This window comes from Vigna unguiculata, chromosome 7 (assembly GCF_037176805.1).
Source record: "Vigna unguiculata cultivar grain cowpea cultivar isolate G323 ecotype 2 chromosome 7, ASM3717680v1, whole genome shotgun sequence".
In the NCBI taxonomy this organism is placed as follows: Eukaryota; Viridiplantae; Streptophyta; class Magnoliopsida; order Fabales; family Fabaceae; genus Vigna; species Vigna unguiculata.
In genome coordinates, this window is record NC_140798.1 from 32315529 (window position 1) to 32329837 (window position 14309).

General features: G+C 31.8%; 2 protein-coding genes across 3 annotated transcripts; one reads left to right on the forward strand and one right to left on the reverse strand.

Annotated features, from left to right (window-relative positions):
- The first annotated feature begins 4661 nt into the window (after positions 1-4661).
- On the forward strand, positions 4662-8786 carry LOC114191793 (myosin heavy chain, cardiac protein). Of its 2 annotated transcripts, none has more exons than XM_028081186.2 (6): positions 4662-4831; positions 5364-5686; positions 5905-6012; positions 7327-7788; positions 7941-8042; positions 8396-8786. In XM_028081186.2, exons 2-6 carry the CDS (start codon positions 5492-5494, stop codon positions 8567-8569), a joined length of 1041 nt encoding a protein of 346 aa, XP_027936987.2. In that variant the 5' UTR covers positions 4662-4831; positions 5364-5491; the 3' UTR covers positions 8570-8786. The 2 variants fall into 2 exon arrangements, with proteins under 2 accessions (XP_027936987.2, XP_027936988.2); XM_028081187.2 differs by having other exon boundaries at positions 4683-4831; positions 5394-5686.
- Positions 8787-10845: 2059 nt separating this feature from the next.
- LOC114191766 (uncharacterized) lies at positions 10846-13896 on the reverse strand. Its single transcript, XM_028081148.2, has 4 exons — positions 13633-13896; positions 11935-13380; positions 11541-11715; positions 10846-11447 (listed from the first exon to the last, which is right to left on the reverse strand). The coding sequence occupies exons 1-4, from the start codon at positions 13691-13693 to the stop codon at positions 11258-11260; spliced, it is 1872 nt and encodes a 623-aa protein (XP_027936949.2). The 5' UTR covers positions 13694-13896; the 3' UTR covers positions 10846-11257.
- Between the last annotated feature and the right edge of the window lie 413 nt (positions 13897-14309).

Genomic DNA, 14309 nt, shown 5'->3' on the forward strand with positions numbered 1-14309 from the left:
TAAGGCCAATAATTATGCTTAGTGGGCTGACTTTATATTCTATCAATTCATAAAAGATAGGAGGAATAAATTTTCTTCCTACACCTCCATAAGTCTCTTTTTGCACCCCTATATAAATGAAGTTCCTACTTTATCATTTTTTGGATTATGCAATCCAAAAATAAAATAAACTTAAAATTGTATAATTAAAAGTTTTTCAGATTATTTGAAGTGAAGAATGACTTCTGAATTATGTAATTCAAAAGTTATTTAGTTTCTGAGTTATACGATCTAAAAACTATTTTCACCTTTAGAAAGTGTTTTTTTAAGGAAAACAATCACTTTTGAATTATAAATTCCAAGAAAGACAAAATAAATAACTTTTTATGTGAAAATAGGGGAAGAAAATTATGAAAGAACACAAAGAAAAAATAGTGAGAATGATAATATTGGATTATAAAAGGGTATGCTTGTTCAGGGATCTATAATCCAATGGGCTTGCATTAGCTATTGAAAGTTTCAAATTCTTATTTGGTTAAAATATCTCTTTTGGTCAAAATTTGCATCAAATTTTGTCAAATCAGTCTCAATTTTATTTTTGTGTTTAAATAGGTCATAATTTTCGTCAATTTTGTTCAATTTGGTCAATTTGTTAATATCGTTTAAATCATTGATGTGTCAACCTAACAATATCCATGTGTTAGAGTTAATATTTTATATTCAATTTAGTCTTTATATTTGTTATTTTTGTTTAATTTAGTTTCAATTTTATTTTAAAATTGAACAATTTTCTCCCCTCGAAATTTGAACCAAATTTAATTTTTCTATAAAAGTTATAATGATGAGAATTTTAATATATTTAATAAAAATATTTAACAAAAAATGTGAATTTTAATATAAAAATTAATTTTGATTTACAAAATTGATTCATGTTAAGAAAAATTACGATTAAATTGAATAAAAATAACGAATCTAGTGACTAAATTGAATATAAAATATAAACTCTCACATGTGACATGTTGTTGAGTTAACACGTGAACATTTAAAAAAAAAAAACATGAAGTGACACATAATTACTCTTTTACCCGCAAATGCAATATAAGTGTTTGGTTCGACAATAATGATATCTCCCAACATGCCAAAACTAGCTGTCACCCCATTCGTAGTAGGATATGTAAGTATCCATACATAGAATAATTTTTTAATTGTTTGATAATAATATAAAGCAGAAGAAATTTTAGCCATTTGCATCAAGTTCAAACTTCCCTCTTGCATACGCGCTCCTCCGGACAAACATATGAGAATAAGAGGTAAAAGTTGATTAATAGCATATTCTACCAAACTGATGATTTTCTCACCTACTAGGGATCCCATGCTACCTTCCATAAACTTAAAATCCATAATACCAATTATTACAGGAATACCATTTACTTGACCTGTCCCTCTTTGAACAACCTCGTTAATATTGTTTTTCTTTGATAAGAATCAATGCAATCTTTATAAGGTTCTTCTTCTTAATGAAATTCAATGGGATGTCACTGCTCATAACCATTAATAATTTAAACAGTGTTAGCAAAACAAAAAACAAAAATTAACGAAAATTGTGATCTATTTAAGCACAAAACAAAAAATATGACTGATTTGACAAAACTTGACTAAAATTTAGACAAAAAAATATTTTAACCTTGTTGTTTTACCTCTTTATTCGTCTTTTACTTCCTTCACCTACAAGTTCTTCTTGCAACCATAATCAATTTTTCAGAAGAAGTTTTTGGGAAAAAGAGATTGAAACATAATTTTCGGACCAAAATTTTTTAAAAAGTATTTTAAAAACATAATTTCTTAATTATTATTTTTGGAATGTATTTCAAAACAAAGATTTCTGAAAAAGAATTTTCGAGACAAGTTTTTCATTAAAATATATGATTTATTTTTTATTTTTATCTTATGGTATAAAGTGTGTATAATATCACAATGCTGAAAGAATGACTTTATCTATATAATCTCTATTATGTGTACCTATTTATTAAAATTTTATTTATTGATTAGAAAAATATCAGTTGCCCGATTTTATATCCATATTTAACTTATTTGATGAAAAAAAGGAAAGAAAATAAATATATCCTAATATATAACAAAGTTGTGATTACTCAGATTTCATAACTCTTAACTAAACAATTCAGTGTTTAAATTCTAATAATTAATTTAGATATGAAATAAATCATATTAAAATAATATTTATATAATGTGTATTCATTATTTTTAATTAATATAATTACAATAAACATTCACTTAAAGATGTATTTTGATAGTAATTTGATGCGGACTTAATTTGAATTGTGACTTATGAAATCTTAAGAATCATTATAATATGAAATATTATAGGTCATATAACTATAATATGAAATATGATAAGTGTTGAGAATTTGTAGAATTGTGAAGATATAAGATATATAAGATATATAATAGACAAAAAAGATATATTATAAGAGATATAACATATATTTTGTTTAACATTTTAAATATGTATTGTGTTAGAATAAAAAAAAATCTTTAATCATTACTAACTTAACTATAATTAAATAATAATAATAATAATAATAATAATAATAATAATAATAATTTAAACTACTAAATTTTTTATTCATATCTCATTTTTTTCTTCCTGAAGAGTCACGTATATGTCCAATTCAACTTAACAATAGTGAGTAAATGGATTGGTTTATCTCATTTAAAGTCTAATTCACAATAAATTTTAAATGGTTAGACGAGTTAAGAGCATAAAGTGAACAATCCTTTTTTAAATTCATACCTGATTTGTAAAAAAACTTACAAAGAATCGATTCATAAGTTCAGATAATAATTCAAAAAACTTCAATTTTATCAATTAGAAAGACATTTGTTTTTATTCCTTTTATTAGTTAAAACAATTTCTATTAAACTAAAACTGCCAAATTAAATAAAATTATTATTTTTTAGTTGGTTGCTTTTGTAGCAACATTTTTGTCTAAAATACTGTAATTTGAAGTCGACAAACTAGGCTGCAAATGTATAAAGCTAGCAAAGTTTATGAGCTTTAATAGATTAAAACATGCAATTTTTCTATATTTATGCTAATTTTAAAGAGTTAGAGTTCACTATTCATGATGTTTGCATATTTGAGAGATCTATTTGTGAACCTAGATAATAGTTATCTCTACAATCATTAGCAAATATAGTAGTGAGTTTTATTAGTTAAAGGGATATCTCTCTTTCACTCAAATATTTTGTCTTTAGTTTGAGTGAGGAGTATTATTGTTTAAACATCCTTTTTAACTTATTAAAATAATAACGAGCTTCAAGGCTTCTAAAAAAAGATCGAGTCAATTTAATTTTGAAACTTGTTTAAGTAAAATTTTAAAACATATAAAGTGTTGTATGATAGAGGATTTTATTTTATTTTTTTAAAGATGATATCTAAAAGAAGAATTGGAGATAATTAACAAAAAAAAAAGAAAACAAAATAAGTAAAAAGAGATAAAAAAGAAAAAAAGAAAACATTTTAAAGTTCAAGGCTTTACGTATTTTCATCATCCTATATTTTTATATTAACAAAATTTATACTCACAACAAGACAATAAAATCTAACATAGATATCTAAATTTGTTATTACATTTTAACTTTGATCTTGTACAATGTAAAAATCTTCGCATTTTACAATTTGTTATTACATTTTAATTTTTAAAAACTTTTAAATATAATTTTGTTTTTGATTCAAAATTTTATTAAAGAATAAAAATCTTAAATTTCACTTTACATTTCCAACAAAAAATCATACAACATTAAATTCTTGAACTTATCACCATGGAGATACCCAATATATCTATACCTGCCACACACGTATAACCAATGAATGGCTAAAAATAAGTTTTTGAATTTGAAAATTCAAATCCTTTAAATGCAGTTTGATAGTTCAGTGTGCATTCAGCGTTCTCGTACAACTAAAATCTATGTACAATAAAAAGCTCACGCACACACATCCACGCGTTTCAAAACCCTAAAATTTGTATTTGCCGCGCTCACCCTCTCGGGTCAACACAATCAATTATCCATTCCAGCTGTTGCTTCGGAATTTGTCATCATGCCAAACCTCACCTTCGGAAACCCGAACCTGATGTCGTGCGGCACAAATATATTTATTAAACATTTTATTTATTAAATTAAATAATTAACAATTCAGTACTACTATTTGCTAATGATTAATTATTTAATATACCTTTAATATTTTATAACATATCAATTAATACGCATGAAAATAATAATCTTCATATATCAGACAAACAGTAAAATTTAAACTCAAATTCTTATGTTGAACTAACTCCAGTAACCCCACTCACACGAAAATATTTCATAAAGCAATTAAAAATACTTAATCTAATATAATACACTAAATATTTTGATTGACCAAACTCATTGATTAACATTATCGTTCCTATTTTTATTTTTAAAATTCATTAAATAACCCGAGTTTTTCCTCGTTTGCCATCTTTTCCCAATTCATTTTATTTATTTACATTTACATAAAGTAAAAAAAAAAAAAATCCAAATCCGATCCTAAGCTGTTTCATGCGTAAGACACAGACATGTCACGCAAGCCAACTATTACTCGCAGATGAGACAAGAAACGATTTAAAATTATATTAAAATATAAAAGTAGCGAAGTTGCGACATGACTCTTTGATTCCCATTACTCGAATCGTTACTCAACTCATTTCACCTCCTCCTTCTGTTTCTCCAGCTTTACTATTTCGTCTCAAATCAGAACCAGATACAGTTTCGGAACAAGAAAACCGAAGATTCAACTCAGAATCTGGTATGTGTACAATATTCGTGTTTTCTTCTTCAGTAGATTAGTTCGTTAAATTTCTCTTTGTGCTGAGAATTGCTGTTTAATTTGATATGATGGGTTTAGGATTTGATTCAGATTATTGTGAAACTTTGTTAGGAGTAGCAGACACAACAATTAATTTCGATCACGTCTCTTCCCTGATCCTATTTATTATTATTGCAATTATTATTTTTTGGACAATGACAGATAGACCCATGGCGGGTCACTGCTTCTTCTTCTTTTCTCTCTCTCTCCTCTCAATTATGGAGGGAGGGGATGCCTGGTGCAACCACTGTCAGAAAAAAACAAATTTCTCGAAATTTCACTGGAACCAAGTTTTAGAGCGTTGCATTGAATTTGAATCTAGTAACCTTTTCGTGAAAAGAAGATCCAGTGCTTTCTAAGCCACTTTTTATTAGTGTTTATTTTTATTTGTTGACCTGCTTCATTTATTTTTTTTCTTCCTTGGGTATGGTTCTTATTAAATTAAATGTTCAACTACCGTGTTCACATGGAGGAATGAAGTTTTAATTGCTTTCATTTCAAGGGCCGTGAAGTGCTTGTCCCTGGTCCATAGGATCTGACTTGGGGCATACGACGTAGCACACTTCCATTGCTGGAATCGTTGAAAAATATTGACTTTCCATGTCTGAGAAACCATCTTCGTCGTCGACGTCATCTGTAGCTGCCCGAGAAGTTGATCCGTCGTTACAGGATTTGAATGAAAAGAAGCAGAGTTTTAGACGCAACGTGGTGTCGTTAGCGGCGGAGTTGAAGGAGCTTCGTAGTCGTCTTTCGTCGCAGGAACAATCGTATGCCAGAGAAACTCTAACAAGACAGGTACGAGATTTTTGTCTTTTTGGATTGTTTCCTCTGTCTTTTTACTTATCTTCAGTATAACCATTTTTTTTGTTGTTTTTTTCTTTCTCTTTTTGGCCGTGCTAGAACTTTGATGTCAGTTATTTTTACTTTTTTTTAGTGTTTGGGGTCGTGGGGTCAGGGAGAAATCATTGAATTTTTTTTCGGTCCAGCTATTTTTTATAGATTTTGTTTCACAGGAAGCAGAGACAAATGCCAAGAATATGGAACTGGAAATTGGCAGGTTGCAGATGAATTTGGAACAAAAAGACCAGCAGCTTCAGGCTTCAGCTTCCTCTACTGAGAAGGTTTACACTTTCTCTGGAGTTTACCTTTCATTATTATTATTTACTCTTATTTATTAGCGTATCTGTTGATCTTATTTAGTGGCCTGATTAGGATTGTTATCTTTTGCTTACTTTCTTTAAACGTTTTCACCATTCGCCTAATTGTGTCATTTACTTGCCTTTATGGCTGAATTGGTGTTAATGTTGCTAGATTTTTTATCTTCCTCATTCAACAATATACACATCGATGCCCAGATTTTAGGATGTTTTTTTTACTGGTTGATTTCTTTCATTTTAGCTTAGCGGATCCCACCGAAATATTATTACTATACCCCCTTTCTATCGTGGATTTGTTCTTCAATATTTTTCATGCCACATTTTTGTGCAGTAATTATTCAACTTTGACGTAGAGATTAGTCTATCATGTTGGCTGCATAAATAAAAACAAGGATACTCGAATATAGAATGGAAATTCAGTAAATAAAGTTAAGGGTAAGATGCATGTTTGTACCTTGATTTGAGTGAAAATTAGCCATAACCACTTCTCTGACTAGTAATGGCAACAATTTTATGATTTATCGTGAACATTTGGCATAATCACGGATTGCTGTAGATCAGCATCTCATTTTATATAAATTAAATTATTCCGTATCTTCCTAAATTATTTGAAAATTTTAGTTAGGTCTTTATTTATTTTTAGTTGTAGCCTTAAAATTGTATTTTTCTTAATTGGATCTTTCGATATCACTGTTGTTACATAAAATAAATTACAATTACCTGACTATAGATCAGTCAGAGAACTTTTAATTCTAGAGTGTGTTGTAAGCGTGATAGAGTTTGAGAGTTTTGTACACAGTTTCAATCTCTATGAACTCAAACCAAGTATTCTTTGACGTAGTTTTACTCAACCCAGACTTCATCCAAAAACAACCTTGTAGAAAACTCTTATACCTAACTCACGTGAAAAGCACAAGCACTTATCATGGACAACATGAAAAGCACAAGCACTTATCATGGACAGCATGAAAAGCACTACATATTGATTATGCGTGAACCTCCTGTGTATTCCCTAACGAATCACTGAACATTAAGATGCTAAGTAACTTCATTGTTGGCACTCGTTTTTTGACTGCTATCATACACCCTTTTTATATATCTTAAATATATCCCATCTCTCTGATTACTTTACAAGCTTGTGTGCTGCTTTATTATAAATATGTTCTAAAATCCACAGATTATGAGTGATTGTTTATCTGCATAAATTCGAAAGTGAAACTATTCTGTATAGTAGCCTGAGTATCATTTACTCACACCATATATGTAATCATGATACAGTATCTGAAGGAGTTGGATGACCTTAGAGCACAGCTTGTGGCAACGAGGAAAACTGCTGATGCAAGTGCTGCATCAGCTCAATCAGCCCAACTTCAATGTTCAGAACTTTTAAAAGAACTAGATGAGAAAAATGGTTCACTGAGAGAGCACGAGGCTCGTGTCCTAAGGCTAGGGGAGCAACTAGACAATTTACAGAAGGATCTTCAGGCAAGGGAATCTTCACAAAACCAATTGAAAGATGAAGTTTTGAGAATTGAGCACGATATTATGGAGGCTCTTGCAAAAGCCGGAGAGAACAAGAACTGTGAACTGCGGAAAATATTAGATGAGGTTTCTCCTAAAAATTTTGAGAAGATGAATAAGCTTCTAGGTGTTAAGGACGAAGAAATAGCAAAACTTAAGGATGAAATTAAGATCATGTCGGCTCACTGGAAGATCAAGACTAAGGAATTAGAGTCACAGGTAAACTATCTCGGTTTGCTGGTGTGAGAGATACTGATAAATTTGTTCAGTGTTTCCTTGTTGTTAGAGTACGCACTCTGATTCTATACTAGTCTTTTCTTGAGATGCTTGGCTGATGAATTTAATGGCATTGATGTTTTTTTAACTTACAGTTGGAGAAACAGCGGCGTACTGATCAGGAGCTGAAGAAGAAGGTGTTGAAGCTGGAATTTTGTCTACAGGAAGCTCGTTCCCAAACACGAAAACTCCAAAGGGTAAATTTATCTATTGCGCGCAGTGTGTTTGGCTCAACTTATTGAAGAAATAATTGCTTATTTACTGAGAAAACGTGTTCCTACAAAAAGAAATACCCAGGCATGCACTTTTGGTTCGAGAGATACTTATTGTTCTTGTTTTGTACAATAAAACAATAACTTGCACTGAACCATGAAAGAGCGAAAGTGATATCGAAAAAAAATGATTTTTTATGTGCTACTGGACCATCATTCACGACTTTTCATGATCTAATCTAACCCTCCTTATTTAAGCAGCTTAGTGAAGTTTATGTCCTTTGTTTACTAATATTCTGTTCAAAATCTCATGTTTCGTTTTATGGGTTTGTGAACAGATGGGTGAGCGACGGGACAAAGCTATTAAAGATCTGAGAGATCAATTAGCGGCAAAGCAACAAAGAGAAGTTGTGGGTGCAGATAAGCAAAATCAGAATTTCTGGGACACATCTGGATTCAAAATCGTGGTCTCTATGTCCATGTTGGTCTTGGTGGTATTCTCAAGGCGATGAAACCATTCTTGAATCCAAAACAATTCTTGTGTATAGAGAGCTACCTATATACTTTTGCAGACTAGAGAACTTGTAGAAGCCTTTTTGGGATGTAGAAATGCAGTTTTATAGATAAACTAGTTTTAGCTTTAGCTTGTGCAGTATGTACTTGTAGCATTAGGATCACAATTTTTCCTGTAGTTGCATTTTCTCATTTTTTATGGCCCCATTACTACTATTTGTTGTGCTAGTTGAGCTTAGTTCATGCATTTCTCAGAAAAGAAAGTGATGTGATGGTTCTTTAACGTGATCATAATGTTACCATGGTGACGGTGGTTCGCACTAATTTCTATAGAAAAGAAAATTATGTAAAAAAGCAACTTAATAACGTGCTTTAGGTATGCCCTGCTGGCAAATGTCTACTCTGCTTTGGATATTAGAAAAGTGGCTCACATGCGTTGGTTTAAAAGTCAATGCGTTTGTAAGATTTGCCTGATTGCTGTTTTGGTGTTTCCTTGTTATTTTCTCCAACGTTAGAATTGGTATCCAATGCATTCTTGCTCTTAGATGTCTTTGACGTATTGGCTAGCTTACTTTTTTATTTAGGGTTCAAGTTCAATATGTGCTTTCTGTGTAAGATATTTTCAAACAACATAGTTTTTTTTTTTTTCTTAATACATAATAATTTGTAAGTTTATTTAAAATTCACTTTGTCAAGGTACCTTATAAATGGGTAAAAGTATGATAATTGATTTGAATGTATATGTTGGTCAGTACAATTAAGTTTTTTATTAATTTATAAATGTTTCATTGAAATATAGCGTAATAATGATAACATAGAGTTACATAATATTTATCTTATAATACTTTCTTTGAAGTTCAATTTAAGAGGTTTTAATTAGTTAATAAATTTTGTTTTAAATAAACTAGAGGTATAGGAAGTTTCAAATATTATGATATTTGCTTGTTTAACATTATTTAACATATTATATTGAAAATTAAAATAATGTTATTTAATATTTTTAATTAACTTAATTAAGTCCTTAATAAATTGTCTTTATTAAATATTTTTAGTTTATTGATTATTTAAAAGTGTATATTTTTCAACTAAGTTTTCATCGTTTATTTATTTTTTTTCTAATTATGTGCATGATTATTATCTTACATCGTCACTTTGTTTAATTATCTCTACATATTATTTTATGTTAATATTAAACAACTTAGTTTTGTAACTAAGATAACATGTAATTTTTATTATAGGATGGGAGTAAACCAAAATAAAGAGAAAAACAAAACGAAAATCTAAATATGATGTTGGAAGATTGCGAAGGTTCCACCAAATAATTGCCTCTCACTGGAAGAATTTTCTTGCTCTCATGAATTGAGAAGCATAATTCTTTTCGTAATTATTGTGTTTCGTTTTGGTTAGTTTAAATTCAACTTGTTCTTCTAAATGAGTATTATGGTGCATTCCAAGTATTCATAACTTTACACCATTTATGTTCTTTTTCATTTTATTTCCTTCTTAATTTTCGTTTATTTTAAATTATCTTTATCTAAAATAAAAATAATCTATTATGTTAATCACAAAAATTATGTCGTTTAATATTAACTCAAAATAATATGCGAAACAAGAGTAAGGTGACGACCAAGTTAACAAAAAAAATTAAATGGTACTTGATAGACAAAATAAATTTAATAAAAACTAAATTGAAAATACTCAAACTTATTAAAAATTTGAAACTTAACTAATTTAAACTTTTAAACTTTCAAAAGGTGTAAATTTGTTTAGTAAATTGTGTGAACTACTGAGATGTGTTCAATTTTTACATTTAAAAAAACCTTCAACTACTATTATAAAAAAATTCAGTTAGCTGCCTTAATTAAAAGTAATACTTAACTTGATCTCATTAGTAGTTAATAGTATACGAACCTACTTATATGCAATTTTTTTAGGTTAATAATATCATAATTTTACAAAATGTGCAGAGTTTTTGTGCTAATAATTTCTCTTGTCATTTATAATCACAGTCTACACGATTTGCTGTATAAATTACAAGAACCATTCATTTATCTATTTTTTGTGATTGATTAGAAGGGTGAAGCAAGGAAGCCCGTGAAAGCAAACAAAACACTTTGGAAGGAAATTCAAGTTACATCAGCCATGAAGACTTTAGAGATAAAAAGAAGGAAGAACAGCAACATGAAAAATCTTGAAGACATAATTCATACTTAGCTAGGGTATGAGTAACTTCTTTTAGGGTGTGCACCCACAAAATGCATTATAGTTGAAGAGATAAATAACAATTGATCGTCTTCATTAAATTTAAAATGGGAGTCGTTATATGAATAACCATCCCCCATTTACGAAGACCAATTTCCAAAACAACTAAGACCAATTTACACTGGACTACAAACTGCATACAATGACAAGCTTTCAAAAACTATGTACATGACCAATATTACTTATAGCTGTTGAACAACCTAGATACCATAAAGCAGCAATTATTTCTATCTTAAAATTTCCCTCACCTTCACTAAGCTAAATTTACTACATCACTCATGATCACTTAACCTTCTTTTGTTCCGTTCTTACCCTAACATCTTTCTGCACCTAATGTAGAATGCTACATTACAACTCCAACGTACAGCTAAAGATACTATTGAGCATTTCGTTCTATGATAGTGACTGAAATCTTGTTTTGAACTCTATGGATGCATACCAAGTCTCATGGTGACTAATGATACCATCAGAAGAATGCAGCCAACAGAAGGTCTCAAACTCATAGAATGCGAGGCTGATGTTGTATTTACAACCGGAGGGCTTTCAGACCCAAAATCTGGCATTGTACCTGACGCGGGGTTGCTTGAATTTAACACTGAAGGTGGGGTACCATACCTGCAAAAAGGTAGTGTTATAAAGGATCGTACTAGTACGCTTAATGGAGCATTAGAGTTATTGAAATCATGACAAACGTGCTATCTCCCTTACCCAAATGGGCCTGTTACTGATGTTGTTGGTGGTGCTGTTGGAATTGATGGTGTAGGCGTTACTGAACTTGGTGGTGGCAGTGTTGGACTTGATAGTGTAGGTGGTGTTGGGGGTGATGACTTTGGAGTTGCTGTTGTTGATGACGATGAGGATGGGAAAACGCATGAACCCGAGCCTATTCACAGTTCAGAAGAGCTTATTGAAGTAATATGGAAATAGCTATATACATATATCATAAGCTTTTTTTTGCCCATAAGCTCTCTAATATACTAGTGTAAATGATTTCGTTACAGTAAGACTAAGTTTCTGTCTGGATAAATTTCTATTCTTCCAAAAGGATCTTGGAATAATGAAAAAAAGGGTTGCTAAAACTATTAAGAATTTAAGATCTTACTTGGATTTGTGTTAACTAAGGTGGCAGTGCCTCCAAAGTCGCAGCTTGTTGGAGCTGGATTCTTTTGATAGTAGCTGTTGAAGGCAAAAGAGGCATGGTTCTGCAATGTAACTGGACTGTAACAATTCCCACCTTGCTGAATTTGAGAACAATCTGACCCACCCATTCCACAAGCATAGTCTAGTGCTGCTTGAAGAGAAGCTTCAGGAGATCCTTGCTTTGCCACACACCAACTCTGCCCCTGAATGGCTGGAGCATTAGTGTTTGCAGGAGGTGGTTGTGGTTGGGGATTTGTTGTGACAGGAACATTTCCTGATGAAGGTGGAGAAGTCACAGGGTTGGTTGCTGGGGATGGTATCCCTATAGGAGTTGTTGTAGCCGGATTGCTCACTGGTACTGGTGTATTGGCTGGATTTGTGGGAGGAAAAGACACAGGTGTGGTAGAAGGAACTGTCACAGGCACTCCAGCAGGATTGGAAGGGGAAATTGTGACAGGATTTGTAGCAGGAACTGTGATGATGGTTGGTGTATCTGGGGGTGTGATTATTGGAGTGGATGATGCTGGATTTGTGGGGAAAACTACGTTTGTTGGACTGGTTGTATCATCTAGACTTCTCCTTTTGTGGGATTTACTTAGCATCTCTCTGCGGGACACAGGAAACAGTTCTTCCTCTTCCCTTTTGAGTTCTTTACTTGTAAAATCTTCTGTTCTATGCACCTCTGCATATAATGCAGCTATTCTTTTTGTAACATGAGCTTTTGCTTCTAGATATTTGGATACCCTCTCACTGAATTGAGCTAATTCCAATGAAGTGGGAACAACTGTGCTCTTCATTGTTAAAACAATAGGAACATCTTTGCAAGGAAGAACGGAAGCAGCAAGAGAGGCTCGTTTGATTATAGCATGAACAAAGTGACTCTCCATGCTTAATTCTCCATCAATGCTGTCTTCTACCATGACAAAGGATTTCATTTCCCTTATAAATGAAAGAATCCTGCGAATACTATTTTCATGCGATGTATTAAACTTTTCTAAGTATGAAAGTGGAAATGCTACTGAGATTTTTACCTCCCTCCCTATATGAAGCTCTCTGAGAACTGAACCAATTGATTTCAAAGCACGTGAGAACAAAGGCATCTCATTTTGTGCTAAGCACTCACTGCCACAGCTAGCAATGATGCTTTTGATGTTTGAATGTGGGAGAAAGTTAAGTAGACGGGCTTTTAGTTCGGAGGGTTTTGAAGTAATTAAACTTTGAACTTGACTTCTGTTCAAGTACAAATCAGTTGGCACGATGGAATTGCTGCGAGTGCTCAAAATCCTGTGATCTGTAACAAAAATTCGAATCTGAGACATGGAAACGTTCTTTTGCCGGAGGAATGATATGGTTTTAGCAGATGTTGAAGTGTCTCCCCTCTCACGGTAGGAAAAACCCACCAGAGATCCTGCAAAGAGTGAAACAACAGAATCACGATATTATGAACAAGTCCAATTTATTTCTCACTTGAACTTGAGCTGCCTCCACCGCTGATTTTGCTACAAGAGCAAAGTGGAGAACTCCAAAAACTAAAGCCAAAAAATCCAACGTATTGGAATGAATATAATCTTGCAGATCAAAAACCAGTTAACAAACAAAGGAGAAACGGCTAATTTTGGATTTGTGCCATGAATATTATATATCAGTGTCGGTTACTCACCAGAACAGGAGATAATGAGAAAGAAGAGAAACAAGAGGCACAGAGAAGCTTCCTTGGCCATTATCAGAGAGTGTAACTGGAAAGTGGAAGAATGATCTGGTTAGGATTTCAGTGTGAGTCATGCAGTATCAGTGCTTTAAAGACATGTAAGTATGTCAATGGCATAGAACACGAATAAAAGCCCAGAGAGACGGGGGGTGTTGAAGATAAAGGTGATGAGTGAGAAGGGGAGAAAAAGGTGTCAAAAAAGAAGAACGACCATGTTGTTATGATAAAAAAGAAAAAGATATCATAGTAAATTGGACTATGTTACTTTGTCTCGAAGGATTGAGTTGGAAATCTTTGGGTCTGATAACAGTATGGAGAATCTCTATATCTTTACCAAAGGCATTACATGACTGTGAATGGCCAAAGCTAGGACACCATACCCTTCAATTTAGATTATGATTTATGCACATGTTCTTGTGATATTGGATTCCATATTTCACAAAACCACGTGTTGGAGGCAGTGGATATTATATTCTGGCATGGAAAATTTGGCAAGAAAAAGCCATGCTGCATGAAAGACTCAACTTTGCAACAAAACAAAACCGGTACAAATTATTTTGGATCACTTTTGTAAATTATGAAAGTAATGTTTTGAGGGTAACAAGAAAAAGAGGGACAAAAGGGTTAGC